Raw genomic sequence first — 26,280 nt, 5'->3', positions numbered from 1 at the left:
CAAAATATTGGAAAGTATTAATAAATTAAATATCTTAATATTTGATTGAATAATAACATCTGTGATTTAAGGATTTAACCTTTTCTTTTTCAAATGTTCTTAACTATATCATGGCAAAGTACAGGGATAAACCTTTATCTTCCGTCTACTCCGTTTTAATTAAATCAGAAGAAAGAAAACATGTAAGGCTATTAAATGTGATCTGAAGAAAAGAGGGTTAATTATAATACTAATAACAGGAGTGATAATAATGATACAGTGCAAAAGTAAATATTCATTGAAAGGGCCGGGGATCCAAGAGTGAGGTGTAATATTTTAATTCTTTCTATATCGTATAGTACATTCTGCCTGTCGGCGTTAGTTATATATATATATTTAGAACTTAATATATATATATTAGACATTAGACATTGAAGCCACTGACGAACCCTTCACTTTGTTGCTAGTCTGTAGCAGTGAAAAAGTAAAAGCAATAAGAGTTTTAACGGACATCATTGAAGTGGATCTTGAGTTTGTGTAATGTTAATGAAAATAACCAGGAAGTGTCACTAGAGAGGTGAGTGTCAAATGCTTCGAAGCTTCGATAGGATTTCCGACACAATTGCTTCAAACGTTTTGATGCTTCGTGAGGCTTCACTCTTACCCATCACTATTTGCTCCTGCCTTGTGCCCTATGTTGGCTGGGATTGGCTCCAGCAGACCCCCGTTACCCTGTGTTAGGCTATAGGTGGTTGTACAATGACTGACTGACTGACTGACCCTGTTCGCTGGTTTAACAGCTCTGCTCTTTCCTTGGATATAACGACTGCTTGCCAATCAACACACAGAACATTATCACCTTTACACTCGTAACAATAGTAGACACACACAACAGGCTAAGCCCAGATTACAACAAAATTTCAACACATTGCATAATGCATTTTGTGTGTTGTGTGTACTTCTGTTTTACAGATGAAACAGTTTCTGATGATTCAAGAACAATGCATTTCCTGATTTCTCTTATTTTTTATGTTAATTCTCAGCTGACTTCAGAAGCCTTTTTCCTGTTTTTAAGGAAAGTCACACAATCAATCAGCCTAAAAGCCCTGAAGTGTTAAATATGATTTCGTCTTGTGCAAATATTATGAAAGCCTGATCGGCAGCATTTTATTGTGTAAAACAACTGGGAAAAACACCAAAGCTGTTTATTAAAACACAAACTTCAATTATGTAGATTTGATCTTAAAATCATATCACCCATTCTCTTAATTCTAGCATTAATTTGTTTTTGACTCATTTTATTTATGGCTACTGAGACATCAAGCTTGCAACGTGTATAACTGCTACTTGGTTTATTTAAAATTTTTCTGCCTGGAAGCCTCTAATGGGACCTACCGAACCTTTTTATCGCGTTAAGGACTTTGTTCGAATGTTTCAGTGTATCTGAGCAGAAACCTCTGTATTTTTCAGATAAACACTTTGAGGTATTTTTGGAAATCTACCATAAAGTTTCATTAAAAAAAAAAAAAAGAATCTGACTAAAATAAATAGCGTTCTTCTTTGTGTTCTGTGTACTATTTTGATCTTAAAGTTGTATGTGACGGCACTTTTGATTTCCAGGAATGTACCAATTATTTGTAAATTGTCACAGATGAATAAGAAGTGTCATGCAATTCTTATTATCGTCTTATCTAAGTTGCTTTACAGTTCGGTCAAGAATGGAAAGAGCATTGCAAAACAATAGGCTCTCCATGTTTCTCTGTGAAAAATTCTTCCTATCACTCCTGTTCTTTAATAGCCTAGTAATTTATGATGCATTGATATACCACTGTAAAGCAATTTTACTCTTATACCAGAATACAACTATGTGCATTACTGTTGTAAATTATATTTCCAAAAGTACAACTTCATTCTCGTGGCCTTTGTGACACTGGAAGTTAGTATCTTTTCTTTCAATAATGAAATAGTGAATAAGGAACTCAAATAGTAACAACAAAGTGTTTAGTTCTGTTGCCTCTTTGTTTTTAAATTGAATTAAAAATTAATGTATATATTTTACTAGTGCATGCTCTTCGTTTGGCCTGTATTTGCAAACTGCTTTGGGATTATGTTTACTGGAAAAAGGTGTTTTATAAAATAACGGTTATCTATTGTAATTTAAAATGTAAATACTTTGGTTCAAGAGTAAGCACTTGCACATGCATTTGAAAGAGTCAACCAACCAACCAAATGTAACGTTGTAATAAAAACAGAATTCTTCATTTACAAATGGGTAGTCCGATTTTATTTTGTTCTCCAGGAGAGAAATGAAACATGCGGCTATAATGAGGATGGAGACATGTCCAGGTAGTGGCTGACCTAATTGACAAGTGAACCGATGTCATTTTCTTTACGGCAAGTTAGACTCTTCTTGAGTTACTGGCAAACTGTCCAATGCACCGGTATCTGAAATAAAGGAAAGAAATATGTGCTATATACTAATACACAACTGTATTACCGGGAGCATTTCATACATTAAAGAAACTGTAAAGGAAACACATAATTAGAGCTGCTAGATCTGTTTATCCAACATTTTCAAAACATTAATGCTAATGTAATATTAAACTGTCCGTTTACTGGATCCAATTACAGTAGTCCATGACTACACAGTGCCTTACTTTTACAATAATTTTACATACAGTAAAAAGGTGCAGATATTTTCAAATATGCCTTGCGATGTTGCTACAGCAATAAAGTCCAAAAGGTTATGATCATTGTCGGAGCAGTAATAGTAAATTTCTTAATTTGGACATGAGAATTTATAAGATGTGATTTCTCTTTTGTTCAAAAAACGCTGAGATGGTTAATTGCGATTGGTTGAACACAAGCTAATGGACTACATTTTTGCAGTTTCCGATCTCTTCTCCGGGCTGGTGAGAAGGAGGGTGTGCACCATTTCAGATCATGAGATGCCGAAAGCAATTCAAGAGTCGAGCGTCCTGATTCCAACCGAGATTTGCAACTGAACTATACTTAACCTTAACTTTAGGAGGCTAGATAAGTTTCATTAATACCTGAAAGACTGCAAACTGAAAATTTTATTTTAAATCATTAAATACAGTAATTGGAAGATGTTTGCTTTATTTTAATGAAAAATAATCTTTAGAGTGCACAGTCCTCCTTGAGACAGTGGCGCAGTTGATGTAATCAAGAAAAAGAAGTTGCATTTGATAAATAGTGATCAACTAACGGTAGCTTTTATGAGGGGGTCAGTCTGTTTACATGCAAATTCAGTCTCAATATTTTTCATTCTTTTGTTCCTTACAAAGCAGAAAACGAGTAGTTAAATGTGCCTGACGATTATGCAGAACAGTCAGTCAACATCTCTGGTAAGATTTATTCCGGGGGGTGATATTTTACTGAGGGGAATTAAATACAGGATCGCTAAGCGAATAGTACATATTTAAGGAGTCTTGCACATGACCGACAATTGCCCCTTTTGAGTTCTCTGTTGCTATGAGGGCACAAGGCCCAAACGTATTCAAAATGAAAGAGTGTCAATTGCAAATTTCCACTGTGTTCTGCACCAGTTTAATCAGGAGAAGTTTAAACTACAGTACTGGGTTACTATTATGGACAGTCCACATTTTAAAGGTGCCTCTGAAATTTCGAAACAGACTGTAGTGTCCTGGAGGCTCTGCATTAAACCACTAGTTATCCACAAATTTGTAGATAAAAAAGCACCTTGCACTTCTCACACACTTTTGTTCTTGTTTTGCAAGCAAATTGATTAATTGTCCTGAATCTTAACCCTTAAACCGCCACATACTTGGGGGTTAATGCACCCCTGGATGCCAAATACTTTTTTGCCCCACTTTTTAAGCAAACGTCACAATTCACAAAGAAAATGTGAAATTTTAATGGAACACATTTTTTTCATGCAAAGAGCATCACAATTAGTGCAACACTGATCATTTTACATACTGCCAATGAAATGTAAAAACTATTTTAAAAACTACTGGAACAATCTATTATTATATGTACAAGGTGCAACTGACACCATTGATGAAATTCAGTAAATCATCGAGCCAACTGCGCTTGAACTGGCTGCACGCAAGCACAGAGGTAAGCGCTGATGCTTGCAGGACAGTCTAGTGCAGCGGCTGAATCCCAGGGACAGTGATGCTGCAGTTCTGTTGGGGCCGGCAGTGGTGATGAGCTGACTGCTCAACGAATGTACAGCACTGACTAATCAGCTCCGGCATGCTGCCAAATTGCTCTGTGAAGCAACTATTGCCGGTTGCAGCATTCAATGAATGTACGTCACCGAATATACTCGGACCCTACGTGTTGGCAAATTGAACTGGGACACGACTATAGCCGATTGCAGCATTCAATGAATTTATGTCCCCAAATATACTCGGCTCCAGCGTGTTGGTAAATTGCAGTGAGAAACAACTTTAGCCGGTTGCGGCGTTCAATGCATGTACGTCGCTGAATGTATGTTGCCGAATATACCCGGCTCCGATGTGCTTCCAAATTGCACTGGAAACCAACTTTAGCCGGTTACGGCGTTCAACGAATGTACTTTGCAGAATATACTTGGCTCCGGCGTGCTGGCAAATTGCATATGGAACCGACCATAACCAATTCTGGGCAATTAAGGGCTAATAGGTAACACCTATCTACTAGAAACTGTGCTCTTGTAGTTATCTGCATATTTGATCAACTATCCTTACATTTCTTTTGTTTGCACCAGCTAGTCTAAAACAAGCTAACTCTATATGTGACAGAAGAAGCATAATAACATACCCTTGAGCTGAAGATAAGAGAGGAAGTCCAGTACAGTCTGCAATGTACTCTCATCCACTGGATGCATATTGCTGCCAGCTGCAGGATGAAAAAAACAGATAATATTGATTTGAAAAGGAGTCACGATTAGTGGGGATATAAAGAGAACCCCCTAAATATGCAGAACGGATAGCACAATACACCTGCTCACAGAAAGAAAACAGACACACTGTGTAGATATCTAAATTAATTATAACTGTACATACTTCAGCTTTTCCAGTGCTGAAGCAAAGGCACCTAGTAAAATACGATTTGGCATGGTAAATAGAAGTACACAGAGGAAGTAAAAAGATAATGCACATTGACATTTCTAGTATTAAATCAACTCTTAAATGTTAAATCAACCCTTAAAACTGTGCATGTGTAGAGTGAATGTTTATATATATATATATATATATATATATATATATATATATATATATATATATATATATATATGTGTGTATATCAGGGGTCTTCAATCACGGTCCTGGAGGGCCACAGTGGGTACGGGTTTTCATTCCAGCCAGTGTCTTATTAGAACTCAGTCCTTGCTGATAATGAAAGTTGGCGTTTAACTCTATGCCTGGTTAGTTCCTGTATTCATCAAAGACAAATTTTAGTTACTTTGTAGATCAGAGGTCCTCAGTTACAGTCCTGGAGGTCTGCTATGACTGCAGGTTTTCAATTTAACCAATTTCTTAATTAGAACCCGTTTATTTACTACTAAAGAAATACATTTTTTGGGCTTAATTTTAATTCTCTTGCCTGTTACCATTCAGAACCCTTGATTTCCTATTTTAGATTTTAGCAGCTGCATTTAAGTTTTAATTGTTGCCTGTTTTCTTAATCAGACATTAGTTAATAATGAGATGCAGATAACCAATAAACCAGCAGCTCTCCAGCTAACGTGCTTACTTACCATGAAGTATCTGTGATAAAAAAAATGTTTAGAAATGAAGGAGGAGGAATTAGAAGGACAATTAAGTTTAAATCTATTCTGGTCCACAAAACACATGGATAATGTTCTCACAGAAGGAAACTCTACAGTGCAATTAAAATTGCTCCTGGACAAATGCAAGCATTAACAAGCTAAATAGTTCAATAGCATGTTTCATTATCAGCATGGACTATTTTCTACTTAGGAAACTAGTATATATAAAATAATAAAAACCTGCAGGCACTGTGGCCCTTCAGGACTGTGATTGAGGACCCCTGGTGTATATAAACATGTACCATATAAATATTCATATATTTAAATACACATATATATGTACAACTCCAACTTTAAAAAAAAAAAGTTGTGACGTCTGATAACTGTAACAAACTCCAAAAAACTTGGGACAGTCAAGTGTTTACTACTGTGTAATATTACCATTTTTTAAAATAACATTTAGCATTTGGGCACTAAAGAAACAAGCTAGGAAAATTTAGCAAGACCTTCCTTGCTGTATTTTGGGATTTTCAGCTGGAAACAGGTCAGAACTGCAGGGTGGCCTAGCTTTGCTTTTTGTACCCATGCACTTGTAATCCAGGCAGAATGTGGCCTGGCTTTGCCCTGTTGGAAAATACATGGAGTTCTGGAAGGCAGGATACATTGCTTCAAAATTTAATTCTGCTCCTTTGGTGAATTTCAGCAAGTTTCACTCCTTTTGTCCAAAGAAATCTTACTACTGTGGGTTGTTAAAAAATGGAGCAATCCCACAGAGGAGAGTTTATGTTCATTTGACCTTGGCTTCAACTAGACTAATGGCAGAGTGCTGCACTGAGCTTGTTCAGACTATCCATAAGCCATCACAAACATATTGTACTGCATCGGCTTCTATCCATTACGGTTATGACATCATTTTCAAATTACCTTTATTTTTTGATTTGCACTCACATATTTCTGCTTTAATGGTGCCCTCACACACGTTCACGTTACCCATGTCATGGTTACTGAAACACCCCCATACTTTAACAGACTGGCTTTTGGACCTGGCACTGATAACAGCTTGGATGGCCTTTTCCCTTTTGGCCCAGAAAACACAACTTATGTTTTTCTGAAAACTATTTGAAATGTTGTCTCATTGGACAATCAAACATGCTTCCAATGTGTTACTTTACATCTCAGATCAGACTGAGAAGTTGGCAGTGTTTCTGCACAATAATGATGTACGGCTTCTGCTTAGCTTACATTTGTGGATGTAGCGGCATATGGTGTTTACTGACAGAGGTTTACAATGGTATTCCCAAGCCCCTATCATGATATCTATTACAGACATATAGCAGTTTTAAGACAAGAGGGTCTGACGGATCAGAGATTGCACACATCCAGATGTGCTTTTTCGGGCTTGCCCTTTATGCATTCTTGGAATGCTGTGAACTGTGGAGGGAGAAATTCCCAAAATTTTCATGATTTGTCTTTGGGGAACATTGTTCAAGTGCTGGATTATTTGTTGATACTTCTGTTGGTAAATCTAACTCTCCATCCTTTGCTGTTGTTGATCCTGAATACTGTATTTGAACTTTTTCGTCCTTTTAAACATTTCTCTTGGAGGCCAACTACTTCCTCTTGTTCCATAATAGTAGATATTCTTGTTTTTTTCCTACTAATCTTAAGGCTTCTATTCTTCATAGCACATCTCCACTGCTCCAGTTTCCTTTCCACAATATTCTTAGAGCTGCCACATTACACAATGCCATCCACAAAAAACATGCACCATGGACCTGCTCTACCATTTCCCTTGAAATTCCACCCATAACTAGAGTAAAAAGATATGGGCTTAAAGACAATCCAAATCATTTGTTATATCTATACTACTTCTCACTTGTGTGTAGGCACCCTCTCACACATCCTTAATTATCCTTAAATACTTATCCAGTACTCCCTTCTCTCTAATACATTTCCATATTTCTTGTTGTAGAACTCTATCATACAGCTTCTTTAAAACTATAAATATCTATAAATTTACAAATCTTTCTGTTTCTCTCTATATTTTTCCATAATCTGTCTCAAGGTGAAAATTACATCTGTCATAGCTTTTCCTGGTGTAACTCCAAACTGTTGTTCTCCTATAATTGCTCCCTTCTCAGCCTTGCATCCAATAGCCTTTCCTATAACTTTATGTATGTGACATCAGCTTTATACCTTCATAATTTCCATAATCCTGTATGCCCCCCTTCTCCTTATATATAGGCACAATCGCACAATTCCAGCTGCATTTCCATTCTTTATTCTTTCCAATGCCTGTTTGACTTCTTTCCTCTGTATCCCTGTTGTTACACCTTCATTTGGTATTTCACTTTAAAAATTTTCCTCATTTAACAGTTTCTCAAAATATGTCTTCTGCCTTACCTTTCTTTTATACACAAGACATAGCTCAACTCTCCAATTTCTCTTTGTTTAATTTGGCTAGAATATTTTGTTGTATTAAACCTTATCAATTCTGAATATCTATTTCTCCATTTGTGGACTTTTCAACTCCTTATATACCTCATCCAGTGATTTTTGTCTGCCACAGTTCCATTTGTATTGCTTTTTATTGTCTTATATTCCTTCCTGCCTTTATCTGTTACTGTTCTTTCCCATATCCTCTTTGCATCCTTCTTAGTTTGCAGTGCTGCTTGTACCTCTCCATTCCACAACCATGGCTCTTTATCTGCCAGGTTTTTTCTCCCCATTGGCTTTTCCAGCACTTCCTCTCCCACTTAATTAAAAAATCTACTGTCCTCTTTCCACCATTACTCTATAGATATATTTGGCCTTATTTTCTGCTTTGTCAGTTTTCCTTCCCTGAGTTGACAGTATTTAATCTTTGGTGTTACATGCTTTGGTCTTCCTTACTGTTCATTTTGACTATGCAATCTATTACCAATACCTCTTTCTGTGCTTCTAAATTCTTTCCATTTATAACTTTACAATTCTTGGCTTCCATTAAGTGTAATCTCCTTCACAAGAGAAAGTAAATTTGGCTCTCTCTGCCTCAACTCCTAATGGTCACATATTTCACTCCTTTCACAAAAAGGTATTGGCTATTTCCATATTAAAAGCCATTTCATAATCCACTATTAACTTGCCTTATTTGTTTTTTTATCTTATCTCTCAATCATCGTGTATTCTCATGTATTCTCCCGACTACCTCGTTACTTCTTCATACATACCTTTTTAAAACTCTTGCAATATTTACTCTGTTGGTGTCTGGAATTATACTTGTCTCCTGTTCCAGCTGCCTCAAAATCTCTCCTTCACTTTCACTTCAAATCCCATCTGGGGGGCATATGCACATATCATTTTTGCTAGTATTTACCACATACTCACTTTAAGACTAATTTTTATGTCAGTTGTCCTCCATACATCTTGTCACACACACTCGATTAGGGGACAACTAAAGGGCTTGAATAAATGTAATTCCACGCCTAACCAGTGTACTGATTCTCTTTCTCAATTTCTTGCAGACCATTCTCAGGAAGTCCCTCCTGGTCCTGGAGCAGCCAACGATGTCACTTTCAGTTCCCGCCCAGATGACATCACTTCCTTTACTTCCATTTAAAAAGCTGCCAACTTAAGACAGCAGTCAGTTCTGTTTTGGACTCAGTCGTGTAAACATGTCTGTTCTATGTAATCAATTTTGCAGCCGGGAAATATTATATGGGTGGCTGCCCCAAACCTTCCCAATGTCTCTTGGTTGTTTTTGTCACAATCTAGTAAATTTTCCTTCACCTCTCTTGAAAGCACTAAACCTTCTTCATTTGCTTCACTCCACAATATTTCATATCCAGTTTCTATTTCTCTTGACTTGCTGCCTGTCCAACTCGTCTCCTACACACAAAATTTTCCTGTCTTCCTTTGCTTCATCATATCAGCCAATTCTCTTCCTCTACCTGCAATGATGCTTACATTAAGTGTGCCTATCCTAAAATGTAGGACTCATTTCTTCAGCCACACTTGTCCCTGGCACAGTAGCCATTGTTAATTTTCCACAGGGGCAGGCGAGATCTCTGCATGTTGCTTATGTCAGACACCCTATCCTTCCTTCCTCAGAACTACAAGTCTTCCGGTAATTTTTTGGGTGCTGCAAGTTTTTTATTGACCAGATGCCCTTTCATAGTGGTAGGTCAAGTCCATCTTGATGGCATTCTTGAGCCTCCCTTCCACACTGCAAGGAGCACTGACTTGTTCATTTTGACTAGCGTAATATATAAATATATACTTTCTAGTGTTATTTAATACTGATTTTTCTCTGAATGGTACAAATGAGGGAAACTGGAACCCTTCCAACTTAGTGTGGTAGTTTATTGGGGTTGTCTGTGTAGTACATATCTGTCACAAAGGATTTCCTCTCAGCAAATGTGTTCAGTTAGCAGACAAATGAACACAATAGAGTTTCAAGAATATATTGGTAAAAGCAATTGAACTTACATATTATCAAAAAGGCAGTGGACACTGAAAAGCTTTCTTACCATATGGCTCTCTCACATTCTTATAGGTCTCATCTAAAATGTCCCGTTTTCCTGCTAGACCTCCTTTGTCATTTAATGTTCTATGGGCATCTGTGAAAAAAGAAGAATGAAAAAAATAGAATTTTCTGAGTGAAAGCTTTCAAATACCCCTTTTTAATTTTAGCGAGTTTCTTTTACAAATCCATACCTATCATTAGTGCACTACAGAAGGAAAAAACAAGAACTGGGATGACCATTTAGCTTGTAGTCTGGTGAGTCATCTTTTCAGAAACATGCTTACATTTAGCATTAGGTGGAATGCATCTCATGCCTTGACATACTACATTAAATAAGTTAATAAATTCTGAAAACACATTTAAAGGAATTGAAGAAACTGACAAAATAATTGAATTCCAGCTCACACTCATACTTAGACTGCTAAGACCACACAGCTGGATTCACCTTGAAACTGCACTGCAAATGCCAGTCTGGATTGTGAACATTCAACTGGGTGACCAAATGTTCTCTCTCTCTGAAACATTTTGACTGCTGGGTCTAAAGACAGCTGTTTTCGAATAGTAACACCTGGAAAAGAGGGATAGACAGAACGAGAGAGAGAGAAAGAGGAAGGGATGGAATGACAAAAGACAGAATGGAAGGCACAAAGAACAAGGAGAGTAATGCAAAGAATCACAGGGAAAAAGTGGAACTAGTCAACATAAAGAAGAAAGAAAGAGAGTGAAAGACAGTGGGGTTGATTATTGGGATAAGAGGCCAACATATAAAGTAAGGAGAGAAAGTAGGAGTGGCGGTATCTCCTTACTGTCTCTCTCTCTCTCTCACACACACACATTCTTATATGCCTACTTTCACAAAGCAGTGGACATCTGTGAGATATTTCCATTTGTTTAGGGTCTGAGCACTGATTTCACATATTTTAAACCTTCTAATATGTGGAACACACATTTTCTTTAATGGACGTTTACCTTGAGTATACAAGTAGTTTCTGTAAAATTAACAGTCTTTTGCCACTTAATGATACAGTATTAATTAATCAATCAGTCAATCAATCAATTAATTATTGTGATTTTAGGGGCATTTCATGTTTTTTTAAATGCAGGAAATAATTGTCATTTTAAGTTTTTTGGTTGACACCCATTGCTGATGTACTTTATTGTATTGTTACATTTTCTTTTTACAGAGTACAAATTTTTTCTGTAATACTACTTGAAATTCCAAATAAAACTACATTTACAGACGTAAAACTGATATAATCACTGTTATAAATTGTATCTTATAGTGACAGGCAAAATCTGTTAAATAGCAAAGACAATGTTTAATTGCAATTCAATACTGTTTATAAAATGGAAGACATCAGTTATTTGGAATAACATGAAAATACTGTAAAAGTTTACAATGTTTTGTGTTTTTATTATCAGAGGCAGATTTAACAGATGAAAAGTATGGATGTGTGTTGTAACAATGACAGGTGGGGGGTCAGGGAGCTCATGCCATCTGCAGTTTCTTTCTTTAGCCAACCTACAGGGGCCACTTCCATAAACCAATATTTTCCACAACTTCTTCCTTGAGGATCTTATTTATCTTGCACACTGCCTGTACATTCATGATGTTGGCTTTGCCTTTCATTGCATTAGAGGCAATACAATCTGCCTCACTCTCCCCAAGTCAACAAGCTGATCCAAGCAAGAATCCTTAATGAGAATTGCTGGCAATCACATCACCCAGGTAAATGGAATCTATGTGTTTGCAGGTAAGTACTCTCTAACAATACACCATCTTCCACGCTCTGCACCATTTATGAAGTGATTCTATTATTTGGATTTTCTTTTCTTGACCTTTATCCTTTTTTTATAAACTACATAACGTATTTGCCAAGTTATATGCAAACGTTAAAGACGCATACAGCGCCACCCCACTGCCTGCACTTGGGAAAGCAGATCATAACCTGGTTTGGCTTCAGCCTCACTACAAATCAAGAGTGAGGGAGCTCCCCAAAAACCACACGCTCATTCAGAAAGTGGTCCCCTGAGGCAGAGCAGGCTCTGAGAGACTGCTTTGGAACTACAGACTGGGATATCCTGCAGGGATCATATAGTGAGAACATTGTGGAGGTTGTTGACTGCACTACTGACTACATCAACTTCTGCATGGACATTGTAGTTCCAGTAAGAACAGTATGCTGCTATGCTAACAACAAGCCGTGGATTACAAGTGACATCAAGGGCCTTTTGAACCAGAGAAAAAGGGCTTTTAAAGGCGGTGATCAGCATGAGCTCAAGCACGTGCAGAAGGAACTCCGAGTCCAGCTCAGGGCAGCGAAGGATCAGTACAGGAGAAAACTGGAGCAAAAGTTGCAGAATAACAGCATGAAGGAAGTGTGAGATGGGATGAAGATCATCACTGGCTGCAGCTCGAAGCGGGGTGCCACCATCGAGAGAGACGTGGAGAGAGCAAACTTGATGAACAACTTCTTTAATAGGTTTGACCACCCTAACCCACTCTCACCTAAGAGTACTGCACCCTCCACCCATCCTTCTGCTGATACCAGCATAGGAGAGAGTTTCCCCCCACCCATTACAGCAGCCCAGGTAAGCAGAGATCTGAGGAGACTTTGTGCCAGCAAAGCAGTGGATCCAGATGGAGTATCGCCACGACTACTGAAGGCTTGTGCGTTGGAGCTGGGGAGTCCACTACAGTGTATCTTTAACCTGCGCCTGGAACAGGGGAGAGTCCTGAGGCTTTGGAAAACATCTTGCATCACCCCAGTCCCAAAGGTACCACGTCCTGGTGAGCTGAATGATTTCAGGCATGCCACCCTGACGTCACATGTGATGAAGACCATGGAGCAGCAGCTGCTTCACCACCTGAGGCCACAGATCCGTCACGCCCTCGACCCTCTGCAGTTTGCATACCAGGAGAAGGTGGGAGAGGAGGATGCCATCATCTACATGCTACACCGATCCCTTTCCCACTTGAACAGAGGCAGTGCTGCAGTAAGAGTTATGTTTCTGGACTTCTCTTGCACCTTCAACACCATCCAACCTCTGCTCCTCAGGGACAAGCTGACATAGATGGGAGTAGATTCATACCTGGTTGCAGGGATCGTGGACTATCTTACAGACAGACCTCAGTATGTGCATCTCGGGAACTGCAGGTCTGACATTGTGGTCAGCAGCACAGGAGCGCCGCAGGGGACTGTGCTTTCTCCGGTCCTGTTCAGACTATACATCGGACTTCCAATATAACTTGGAGATACTATAAAGCAGCTTAATTCTTAGTAGATTCATTAACCAAGGTATTACTGTATTCCCAATGCCCTTGTGTTCATGAAATTATACCAATGAAGCAATGCTTGTATAAGTTGCTCTATAGTGTTTGTTATTGTTAGGTTACATTCTGAGTGCTATGACTACATCTATAATTGTTTTCAAAGTGCACAGAAAACACATGGATGAACTAAGATAAGTGACTTGCACTTATTGTTATTTTAATATTATTCCAAAATGATCTATTACTAGAACTATAGACCAGGAATGTTTGGTTGGACAATTCTCCAAAAACTCAAAGTGTGGCTGTCATCAATCCTTTTACCAGACAAAGTGTAAGATTAGCGTGCTGAAGTGATGATGTTGTAGCTGCTTTAATGAAGAAGAAAAGGAAAAGCTACAGGGACTGTATCATTAGAGATTCTAGGGAGAATTCCTCTTGATGTTGAATGTAGACAGAGGTGTCTGATCACTTTAAAAATAATTCAAGAAACAGCTTTGTCATATACACTAGGAATAGCACAAAAAAAGTATGTTTAACTTTGCTATTATTGCTTTTCTGGGACCAATACCGAATTTTTCACATGGTGCAAGGTGGATACAGTCCATTCTTAATCATATCAAACCTGAAATATCTTGATGACCCACATATTTAAAGTGATTTATAAAATTATAAATTAATAAGTAAGTACCTCATAAAAGGTACTTTTAGAGGTGCTGTGTTTGTGGTGCGAATTAATGGCCAATGTTTTGATGTACTGCGGAGGGCTGGCACCCTGCCCGGGGTTTGTTTCCTGCCTTGCGCCCTGTGTTGGCTGGGATTGGCTCCAGCAGACCCCTGTGACCCTGTAGTTACGATGTAGCGGGTTGGATAATGGATGGATGGATGTTTGATGTTTGAGTAGGCTGTCAAAAGAATGGTGTGATTAAGAATCTATACTAATAAAAGGCAAAGCCCTCACTGACTGACTCACTCACTCACTGACTCACTCATCACTAATTCTCCAACTTCCCGTGTAGGTAGAAGGCTGAAATTTGGCAGGCTCATTCCTTACAGCTTACTTACAAAAGTTAGGCAGGTTTCATTTCGAAATTCAAAGCGTAATGGTCATAACTGGAACATATTTTTTGTCCATACACTGTAATGGAGGAGGCGGAGTCACGTATCGCGTCATCACGCCTCCTACGTAATCACGTGAACTAAAAACAAGGAAGAGATTTACAGCACGAGTCGCACGCGGGAACGAAGGTAAATGACGTTAATTTTTGACTGTCTTTTAATACTGTGTAAGCATACATATTAACACATGTGCAATTAAACGTGTGCATTTACGGGGTCATTTCTCAGGCTTAAAAGCTCACCTTTTATCAAACGCGGGAACAAAGGTAACTGACGTTGTTCACTGTCTTTTAAATACTGTGTAACCATACATATTAACACATGTCCAATTAAACGTGTGCATTTACGGGGTGATTTCTCAGGCTTAAAAGCTCGCCTTTTACTAAAAAGGTAAATGCAAAACTATTTTCAATCAGTTTATTGAAACGCTCCCGTTAAGGATTGCAATAACATATTCGCGAGATAAAAGAACGAAGTAGGGGGAAATGGAGGAACAGCCGCAAACAGCGAAGAGCAAAAAATTAATTAAACAATTGAGAACGGAGCGAGTTAAGCATACAAGCATGTTCATAAGGGAAACAAACCACGGTGTAAAACGTAAGTTTAAATAAAGTTTATAGAAACGCTCCCGCTGCGGATTGCAATAACATATTCGCGAGATAAAAGTTTAATGAGAAGACACGAGGTATAAACGAACCACACGCCGTGGTGCAACGTTAGGGGCAACAGTTTCAACCATTCTATGATCTGGTTCTCGCAACTGAAAGACGGCACATGGCGGATGTTAGCCGACTTGCTGACCGCAACGTTAGGGGCTTCAAGTATGGCGCTGACGCCACATCTCAGTGCCAACACTTTGCAGACTGTACTTAAAAGACACGCCCTCCTCACTGGACAGTTAAAAACACCAATCAAACTAACGATGACATCAAGTATTACCCAATCAAAAGTAGGAAAGGAGGCATCTTCATAAAATGCGTGTGGGATGATTTGCATGAGACGCTGCTTTAAAAAAAAAAAATGATTAAAAAAAAGACGGGATAAATCCCGTCCAGTATTGATTCAAAACGGGACGCGCAATTTCATTGTCAAACGCGGCATGATTCCGTATTTTAAAGGACGGGTGGCAACCCTACAGTGCCAGGTAACCACCCATACAATCAGATTGTGATTCAGACTAGGAATGCAATGAATGTAATTACCCCGATCTACATACAAGGCGAAAGTCTTGCAACATTCAAAGATGATGGTTTGGGATAATTAGTACTTATTAAGTACACCATGGAACATAAAAGAGCTTATGAAGCCTTGAACCGAAAAAAGCAACATCTCAGAGATCGTACAAAAAAAAAAAGGAGGTAATGTCGTTTTACTCGCTGTAGATATTAGTGAAACATTACCAGTTATTCCACGAGGGAGACCAGCAGATGAACTCAACGCTTCTTTAAAATCCATGCTTCTCCCACGGTCGGTTATGTGTCGCGTGTTCTCGGGTAGGTACACCAAAAAATGTATACATTTAAGCATGTAATGGGCAAAGAAAAAATGAGGTATACCCCGAAGGCACTGCAGTAGTACTCAATGTAACTTTACTTCTTAAATGTTAATGTTTTACTGTTTAATAATTTATACGCTGCTTATATATTGTTCAAATTCTTTTATCAAAATACCAGTGACAGCGCAATGCACGATAACATGGAGTGAATACACCATAAGCATCTGCCCACGGCCGCCCTGGTGTGCGCAGATAGGAGTTGTTTCTAAAATAAAATAAACATAAAAAGAGTAATACAATCATCACCCATAAAGCGGATAGCAGACGTGACGTATTATATGTGTACCAGATTTCAAGTCAATAGGTGAAACAGTTTGCAAGCTACAGGTGATTTAAATATCCTGGACAGACCAACGAAAAGCCACGGTAGCAATTATACAAGAAGATTTTACTGTTTAATTATTTATATTTATATGAAATGTGCTTCTTATATATTACTTCATATTCTCATATGATAATGATGTTAATGTTGTTTATATTGATTTCTATGTTATTGTAAGTGCATCTATGTGTGTATATGTATGTATGTATGTATGTATGTGTATGTATATATATATATATATATATATATATATATATATATATAATATATATATATATATATATATATATATATATATAAAAAATATATATATAAAAAATATATGTGTATATGTATATATAATATATCTGTATAGGTGTGTATATGTGTGTGTATATGTGTATATGTATATATATATGACAGCAACACTCATAACAATGACAACACAATTACATTGACAATCATGTTACGTTATTTTTAAAATGTTTCCTTTACTTTTTCATAACCTCTTTAACACACTACTTCTCCGCTGCGAAGCGCGGGTATTTTGCTAGTATAAAATAAAAGAGAGGTTGAGCTTATGTAAAATAGCAAATACTGAAAAGCTAGCTGTACTGTAACATTTAGGGACCAAGTGTCCAAAACTCTAAGTTCTTACATTTGGGACTAATCAGAAAACTTAAATTCTTAAAGGATTGAATGATTACTGCATTATAGCTAAAACCTGAACGCTGCAAACCTTTGCATTTAGCAGACCAGGGCCACTTGAGAAATATATTTTTTGGTTTTATTTTATTAGCTATTTCTTTAGCAATATATTTTACCAAATACATTTGCAGTAATTCTCTAAAGAAAGGATGTTTCTTTGGTGTGCTGATCGGACTTTAAAAAATTTGGAAGAATAGCAAGAAAAAAAATGTAACACTGCTGTATGTGTAATGAGCCTTAGTCTTCATAACCTTATGTTTGGAGGCTTTGACAAATCTTTTTTTCATTGTTAATGAGTATACAGTGAGGCTCTCGTGCTTTGAATATTCTGCTAAACATTCTGCTCATTATGTTCTTTCAACCTCTCTTTTTTCTTCCAGGGTGTTTAAAGTTGTACTTACGAGGTCCCAAAAGGTAACCTGCACTGTTCAAGGTCCAGCCTCGCTTGTCCTTCCCCTAGAATTTCAAAATCAGAATCAGAATCAGATTCACTTTTATTTGCCAGTACTTAATTTACAGGAATTTGACTTAGTGTATTATAACACAACACAACACCACACAGAGAGAGCATAAATAGCATAAGTTGAAAGGAAAAGCTTCATACAAAGTTGCAAAATAGTACAAAGGAGATGAGCAAATGAATGATGTGCAAGTGAAAGTGTGAATTTGTATGCATGTGTACACATACATATACTGTACACTTATTCTATACATAACTATCAAAGAATTCCACTTCACAGAAGTCTAACCGATATTTATGTGTTTTTCTTGCAGGAGAACAGATATTATGCTAAACATACTATAAAAATGATACCAAATGGCTCAATGGCCCTAATAAAATCTTTTGTTGACAGAAAATAAGCAGTCACATTTCTTAGTTACAAGTTCAGTAAAGCATGCTTAAATAAATGGTATTTTGTATGATGCTGAGTTGTCAGTGTTGTTGACGGACTGCCCAGCAGCTAGAGAGCTGCAGTGCCTTAGACTTGGAAAGGCACAATGTTTGAAAATTTACATTTCTATCAACCCTTTCTTTATTAAATTAGAAGCTTATCCTGGTTGCTAAATGAGCATGCCATTGCTTGTTAGAACTCTCATTCTGTTTCTCAGTGAACATTTCACATTTCTGAACAAATAAAAAAAAATCAACACACTGTATTCCTGTATTCAAGTGAATTAGGACCCTTGCATATTTATTTGTTTTGATTTATTCAGACTCTTGTGTGATAAGTAACACTCTGATACCAATAGCCTGCTTAGATGTTGATGCTTAGATGTTGTCCTGAGAGTGGTCTAATGCTGCACTGAGGTGCTACAGGACAAACAGTAAATACGTTTTCCAGTTGAAAATTTCACATTAATGCCATCTGAAGGAGAAGTTCTCAGTCGGATAATTATGAAATAAAATTTATTCCCTGAATTACATGGGTTTTAATGTAAAATTGCACTAACATCTCATTTAGTATTATATAGTTTTAAAACGGCAATCTGGTCATCCACATATTTGGGGTAGAATTGAATTTAGAGTGATGCAATATACTCCCAATTAATTTAGTTTGTGTTTTATTTTGACAGAATCCTTACCCTTATTTGCCTTATTGCAAACCAATTAGTAAATCAACAGCAACCTCAGATTTTGAGCACAAATTAATTTGAATTCAGAAAATTCAGAAAAAAGTATTGGCTCCAAAGTTTTCCATAGCATGTGAACCCAGCATAAAATCTTAGTCCTTTATCTTCTCTGTTTCATGCTATATAGTTGTAAAAATGACACCTTTCATTGGTTAACTAATAAGATTACAATATGCAAGCTTTTGAGGCAACTCAGGCCCCTTCTTTAGGCAAGATGTAATACAGAAACTGGAGTTCCCTGTGTTTATATGCACACTAGGACAGATAACAACATTGAAAAACCTTTAAGTGAGACATCTTAAATGTAAAAATTGATAGACCTCTTCAGGCTAAGATTCAGAATCTTAGCTTATCTTCTTGACTAGAATCTTCTTGTCTAAAGAAGCGGCCTGAGTTGCCTTGAAAGCTTGCATATTGTAATCTTTTTAGTTAGCCAATAAAAGGTGTCATTTTGCTTAACTTCTCACTACATTCATAATGGCTAACATGGTACAACACCCTAGTACGACATGCTATATTGTTTTGAGGAAAGACGTTAGAAGCTGATTGGAAATATTCAAATCTGGGTGTAAGTTCAGCATAATATTTAATAATTGCATAAATTATATAATGTGTTACTGTAAATAGGGTGATTGAAAGGTCTTAAAACTGTACCTGAAAAGGGTAAACGATGTGGTTGATGTTTTAAGATTAGTTATCATACAATGCAATATTTGAATTACAAGTTTCTTTAATTTGTGGTTTATTGTGTATGTTTTCTTGTTGAAAACCATGTCAAAATGAATGCTCGAAACTGCAAAATGAAGTATCCTGTTGTCAATAAATTCCAACCCTAGAGGACAGTATGTCTTTAGAGATTTCTGTTGTCCTCTTTATATGCCATAATCTATAGATAAGCTACAGAATTCCATCAAAAGATTTGGTCAGTCTACGACAGCTAAAATATTGCCAACATGGAATGAATCAGTATGAAATCAAAGAGTAATGTTGTGCGAGATAGCACACACTGTGGGGATTTAGCTATGGATCAACCCGATTAATTCTTCATGATCTGTTAAGCATAAGCAAGGCTTATGCACGTTGGGCACTCAGAATACTGACTTCTGAAATGAAGTATCACCACATTTAGTTTTCCAAGAAGAATTTTCAGCTAATGAATTTGGACTAGGCATACTTTAAGAAACTTTTCATAACTTGGAATGAAAATATGATTCAGAGTGCAAACCACAGTTGAAACAGAGGCAGCATGATGATTCCCAAGAACAAAAGATATTTAAGGTTGAAGTCAGTTTTTGGAAGATTATGCACACATTATTTGCAATGTTGGGAGTGCAGTAGATGTTGATTACATGTGTCTGTCATGGTTATTATAATTCACAAATCGTTTCTTGTGTTTAAAGTGTTTTTTTTGTTGGAGTATGTAGATTTGTACTTTTTCTTGTTTGGAGTTGTTTGCCTTTCTTAAGCACTTAGTTAATTGATTATTTTTACCTGTTTTTGTAATTGTTACACTGTTTAATTGAGTGGGTATCTTCACATAGTTTCTGATAATTGTTTGCACTATTTATTGCTTGAGGATTGCACTACAGCACAGTCAACAAAGGAAAGAGACTCTGAAGCAGAGTGGGGGGGCTAGAAGGTCAATGGAGATAGTCTGAGAAAAAGAACAAGAAAAGGTCACAGGACAAATTTAAAGAGGCTGTATTGGCTTCAAGAGAATTATTAATGTCTATCCAGCTTCCAGAGATTTGTTCCTGCTGTGAACCATAAGCTGCAATTGGCATTGTTTTTTTTTCTTGGAAGCAAGAACCCCCGATATAAAGTTAAATATAACTGAAGCAGGGGCCTGAGACACTTATTGCCCCCCGACTTGGAGCCTGTACATTGGGGTTTACCCCGGTGGACGAGAGGGTAGCCTCCCTCCGCCTTCGGGTGGGGGGACGGGTCCTAACTGTTGTTTGTGCGTATGCACCGAACAGCAGTTCAGAGTACCCACCCTTTTTGGAGTCCCTGGAGGGGGTGCTAGAGGGCACACCTTCTGGGGACTCCCTTGTTCTGCTGGGAGACTTCAATGCTCACGTGGGCAATGACAGTGAGACCTGGAAGGGCGTGATTGGGAGGAATGGCCCCCCGATCTGAACCCGAGTGGTGTTTTGTTATTGGACTTCTGTGCTTGTCACGGATTGTCCATAACAAACACCATGTTCAAGCATAGGGGTGTTCATATGTGCACTTGGCACCAGGACACCCTAGGCCTCAGTTTGATGATCGACTTTGTGCTCGTGTCGTCGGACTTGCAGCCACATGTCTTGGACACTCGGGTGAAGAGAGGGGTGGAGCTGTCAACTGATCACCACCTGGTGGTGAGTTGGCTTTGATGGTGGGGGAGGATGCCGGTCAGGCCTGGTAGGCCCAAACGTGTTGTGAGGGTCTGCTGGGAACGTCTGGCAGAGCCCCCTGTCAGAAGTAGCTTCAACTCGCACCTCCGGCAGAACTTCGACCATGTCCCAAGGGAGGTGGGGGACATTGAGTCCGAATGGGCCATGCTCCGTGCCTCTATTGTTGAGGCGGCTGACCGGAGCTGTGGCCGTAAGGTGGTCGGTGCCTGTCGTGGCGGCAATCCCAGAACCCGTTGGTGGACACCAGTGGTGAGGGATGCTGTCAAGCTGAAGAAGGAGTCCTACCGGTCCCTTTTGTCCTGTGGGACTCTGGAGGCAGCTAATAGGTACCGGCAGGCCAAGCGGAATGCGGCTTCGGTGGTTGCTGAGGCAAAAACTCGGGCATGGAGGAGTTTGGGGAGGCCATGGAGAACGACTTTCGGACGGCTTCGAGGAGATTCTGGTCTACCGTCTGGCGTCTCAGGAGGGGGAAGCAGTGCAGTGTCAACACTGTATATGGTGGGGATGGTGCGCTGCTGACCTCGACTCGGGACGTTGTGGGTCGGTGGGGGGAGTACTCCGAAGACCTCCTCAATCCCACTAACATGCCTTCCAATGAGGAAGCAGAGCCTGGGGACTCGGAGGTGGGCTCCCCCATCTCTGGGACTGAGGTCACTGAGGTGGTCAAAAATCTCCTTGGTGGCAGGGCCCTGGGGTTGGATGAGATACGCCCAGAGTTCCTCAAGGCTCTGGATGTTGTAGGGCTGTCTTGGTTGACACGCCTCTGCAACATCGCATGGACATCAGGGACAGTGCCTCTGGATTGGCAGACCGGGTGGTGGTCCCCCTCTTTAAGAAAGGGGACCGGAGGGTGTGTTCCAACTACAGAGGGATCACACTCCTCAGCCTCCCTGGAAAAGTCTATTCGGGGGTTCTGAGAGGAGGGTCCGTCAGATAGTTGAACCTCGGATTCAGGAGGAACAGTGTGGTTTTCATCCTGGTCGCGGAAAAGTGGACCAGCTCTACACCCTTAGCAGAATCCTGGAGGGTGCATGGGAGTTCGCCCAACCAGTCTACATGTGTTTTGTGGACTTGGAAAAGGAGTTCGACAGTGTTCCTCGGGGAATCCTGTGGGGGTGCTCCGGGAGTATGGAGTATCGGACCCCCTGACAAGGGCGGTTCGGTCCCTGTACAACCGGTGTCAGAGCTTGGTCTGCATTGCCGGCAGTAAGTCGAACCCGTTCCCAGTGAGAGTTGGACTCCGCCAGGGCTGCCCTTTGTCACCGATTCTGTTCATAACTTTTATGGACAGAATTTCTAGGCGCAGCCAGGGTGTTGAGGGGGTCCGGTTTGGTGGACTCAGGATTGGGTCACTGCTTTTTGCAGATGATGTTGTCCTGTTTGCTTCATCAGGCCGTGATCTTCAGCTCTCTCTGGATCGTTTCGCAGCTGAGTGTGAAGCGGCTGGGATGGGAATCAGCACCTCCAAATCCGAGACCATGGTCCTCAGCCGGAAAAGGGTGGAGTGCCCTCTCAGGGTTGGGAGCGAGATCCTGCCTCAAGTGGAGGAGTTCAAGTATCTTGGGGTCTTGTTCACGAGTGAGGGAAGAATGGAGCGTGAGATCGACAGGCGGATCGGTGCGGCGTCCGCAGTGATGCGGGCTCTGCATCGGTCTGTCGTGGTGAAAAAGGAGCTAAGCCATAAGGCAAAGCTCTCAATTTACCAGTCGATCTATGTTCCTACCCTCATCTATGGTCATGAGCTATGGGTAGTGACCGAAAGAACGAGATCGCGAATACAAACGGCTGAAATGAGTTTCCTCCGCAGGGTGTCTGGGCTCTCCCTTAAAGATAGGGTGAGAAGCTCAGTCATCCGGGAGGGGCTCAGAGTAGAGCCGCTGCTCCTCCGCATCGAGAGTAGTCAGATGAAGTGGCTCGGGCATCTGATCAGGATGCCTCCTGGACGCCTCCCTGGTGAGTGTTCCGGGCACGTCCAACTGGGAGGAGGCCCCAGGGAAGGCCCAGGACACGCTGGAGGGACTATGTCTCCCGGCTGGCCTGGGAACGCCTCGGGATTCTCCAGAAGAGCTAGAAGAAGTGGCCGGGGAGAGGGAAGTCTGGTATCTCTGCTCAAGCTGCTGCCCCCCGACCCGACCTCGGATAAGCGGAAGAGGATGGATGGATGGATGGATTTAGCTGTTTAGGCACATCCTTTTATTTTTGTGTTGCATCATGATCCTGAATGGACCGCAGGGGCCATTAAAGTTGGTTCTTGGGTTCACCGCCATATCGATGAACAGGCTAAAGACTGCAGGGGTGGTTAAGTTTGTGTCTGATGAACTTTGAATTTTAATTGCAGGTTTTTTCAGCATTTTTTAAACCATTATCTAGTTTTAAATTACCTTCTTAAAGGGGTTGACTGGTCTGCTCTCAGTGTCATTGGTGTGCTTATCTCTGATTCCCAGATTCAAAGCAATGGGAGTAACAGTACATAGAAAAACATTATCCTGTTCAGGGGTCCTATAGCCCAGTAGCATGATTCAGGAAAAGATGCAAGGAATAGGCCATCCATTCAATGGGCAGAGTCTTTTAAGCTTGGGGGGAAGGCACATAAACCATAACAAAATCACATTTTTTAGAATCTCAACAATACTGCTACATAAATTATTTACATCACATTCCATGTCAGTTATAGTAAATTGTTTATAATATAAATTTATAATATTGAGTGCAGCTCAATTACATTTTCACCTTTAAATCTTTAAATTTTATGAAAATGTTAATGATATTTAAGTGACAGAAAAGGTTGCAAAATAGGCACTTTATATATTGCATAACGTTCATGTGTGTTCAGGGACTTAGCTATCTGATATGAAAGCTGGAGTATTTTATGCTTATTTGCTTTTTCAAAGAGACAGATATCACATTTTTGTTTTTAAAATATTTTCTTACAGTGGTATATGTAACGTGATGGAGATTGCCTCAGACCACCACATCACTGTTTGTATAGGAGGCACAAGTAAGCAGAAGCTCTGCTGCTATTTCAGTTGCTTTTACTGACTGTTAAGGATCTGTGTGCTGACAGGAGTGTCAATCCCATGTCGAAAAGAGAAAAGTAATGTATATAAAATATACAAATTGAAAAAACCTATCCCAAGCTAAATATAAAACAGTAAATTAATCTGTTATTGAAATTGTAAAGAATATTTCTTTGTCTATTACATGGGTAAGGTGGAATGGTGGCTCTGAGGCTAGGGATCTGCGCTGGCAATCGGGAGGTTGCCGGTTTGAATCCCATAATGCCAGAAGTGACTCTGCTCCATTGGGCCCTTAACCTGGAATTACTTCGTCCTGGGTATGATGTTAATCTGCATCCAGCCCTGCAGGCAGGTCTCCCAATTTACACGGAAAACTTGGGGGTTGGTGGCAGGAGTGGCACTCCAGCCATCGTAATAAACTTCACTGTTCCAGTGTGGTGTTGCGGTGTCACCTACTGCCCTTGGGTCCCAATCCAGGTGGTTCGTTGTATGATGGATGCAGCAAGGTGCTATAGTACATGTTCCCAACCTCTCCTCTATAAGGGCAGATGATGTACTAGAGACAGTTATTTTTGGCAGGAATCATTATTGTATCTCTAAAACCACTTATCCAATCAGGGGACAACTGGAGTTTACCCGGCTTGCAACAGGCACAGGCAGAAACAACCCCTACAGAGTGAACACACACACTTACACATAATTCGCCTAACTTTTATGTCCTTGGACTGTGGAAGTAAACTGGAGCAAACCTACTCGGACCCACATACAAACTTGGTGTGGGGAGGATCCTGGCTGTGAATCCTGGACTGTAAGGCAGCAGCTCTTATTTGTGCTGTATATTTGTTGATTAGATATTTATTTGTTGTGGGCATAAAAAAAAATTTTAGGATAAAAAAAAAAAAAATTTATATGAGACATATTTTGGGAGCACAGTGCATTTGCTGTAGGGCCACCTTAAATTCTACCTGTGAAGAAACCCCCCACCCAGCATCTTTTGAGTCACAACAATTCTTCCACTGACACTGCCTTTGCAGCAAATGCTGTTATGGGAAACTGTTGATTGAAAGAAATGCCTTATCCACACTATTGTCACTATTTGTGACCATTGTGAGAGGAAGGCTGAGGGTGTTTTAATTGTTCAATTTATTGATTTCTAAAGGTTTTTTTAGCTTTTGATGGTGCACAACGGTAGAGTGAAAGCATGTGCCAGCTGAATTAGATGATTGCCAGTGGGGCTGCAGGCACCAGCCAAGTCAGTGAAATGTAAAAGAGAGCAGATTAGCATTAAAGAGGAGTTGGTTGTTTTGTTTAATTTGGATAGCAATTGCCGTATCAAGTGGTATACAATGAATGAAGGGAAAGGGCAGCATCAGTCAGACTGATTATTCAAAGAGGATCATGTCTGAGTGCTCTATAGTAAAGTCTGAATATGGTGATTTACCTTTGGAGAGGAGATAAGAGAGGCACGCTTGGAATGAATTGAAGGTGGGAGGATCAGGATGCAGTGACATCTGAATGGGAGCAAAACACCTGGTGGGAACTGCAGAGACTGAGAGAGATGCCAGTTCGGGATGAGGCAGGCTGCGGTCTTGAGTCCTATGGTCCTGACAAGGACTGAGTGAGCAAAGGAACGATGAAATGGTTTTATCTTTCCCCCATATAAGTTTTTAATGTACCATATATACTTGCGTTTGAGTTCAAACACGGATAAGTTGGGGCTTGATTTTACCATATTATTTCCGGTATTTTATAATGTCGGTTGTATAAGTCAAATGCAGAAAACTGACACTATTGGTCCAGAGATTATGATATGCTAACGCCCACCTGAGAGAGGAACCACGGAGCACACTGCCTTTTTTCTCTATGTATTGTGCCTACGTGACCCCACGGTAATACCTGAACTATTCCGAAGCGACATTTGCACTGTTTTGTGTTTTTTTGTATCTCACACCCTCATATACCTTTATCGTAAGAGCATCCCTTATCTATGATGGAGCATTCGATCAGAAGAAAATATGAAGCTGGTTTTAAATTAAAAATTGTTGAAGTGGC

The 26,280-nt window shown here is 39.6% G+C and overlaps 1 protein-coding gene across 2 annotated transcripts in view; it reads right to left on the bottom strand.

Annotated features, from left to right (window-relative positions):
* Positions 1–2,233: 2,233 nt before the first annotated feature.
* LOC114642626 (galanin peptides-like) overlaps positions 2,234–26,280 on the bottom strand; it is a 33,511-nt gene continuing 9,464 nt past the window's right edge. The window contains exons 3-6 of one of the 2 annotated variants that reach the window (XM_028791494.2): positions 17,582–17,636; positions 10,231–10,320; positions 4,771–4,848; positions 2,234–2,424 (exon numbers count right to left, since the gene is read on the bottom strand). In XM_028791494.2, coding sequence (XP_028647327.1) covers positions 2,369–2,424; positions 4,771–4,848; positions 10,231–10,320; positions 17,582–17,636 — 279 coding nt within the window. In that variant the 3' untranslated portion in view covers positions 2,234–2,368. Of the gene's footprint in view, positions 2,425–4,770; positions 4,849–10,230; positions 10,321–10,671; positions 10,795–17,581; positions 17,637–26,280 lie in introns of those variants that run through there. The other variant, XM_051934195.1, reaches the window with a different exon arrangement.

Source organism: Erpetoichthys calabaricus, chromosome 11 (genome assembly GCF_900747795.2).
Source record: "Erpetoichthys calabaricus chromosome 11, fErpCal1.3, whole genome shotgun sequence".
In the NCBI taxonomy this organism is placed as follows: domain Eukaryota; kingdom Metazoa; phylum Chordata; class Cladistia; order Polypteriformes; family Polypteridae; genus Erpetoichthys; species Erpetoichthys calabaricus.
This window is presented reverse-complemented; position numbering and strand designations above follow the sequence as displayed.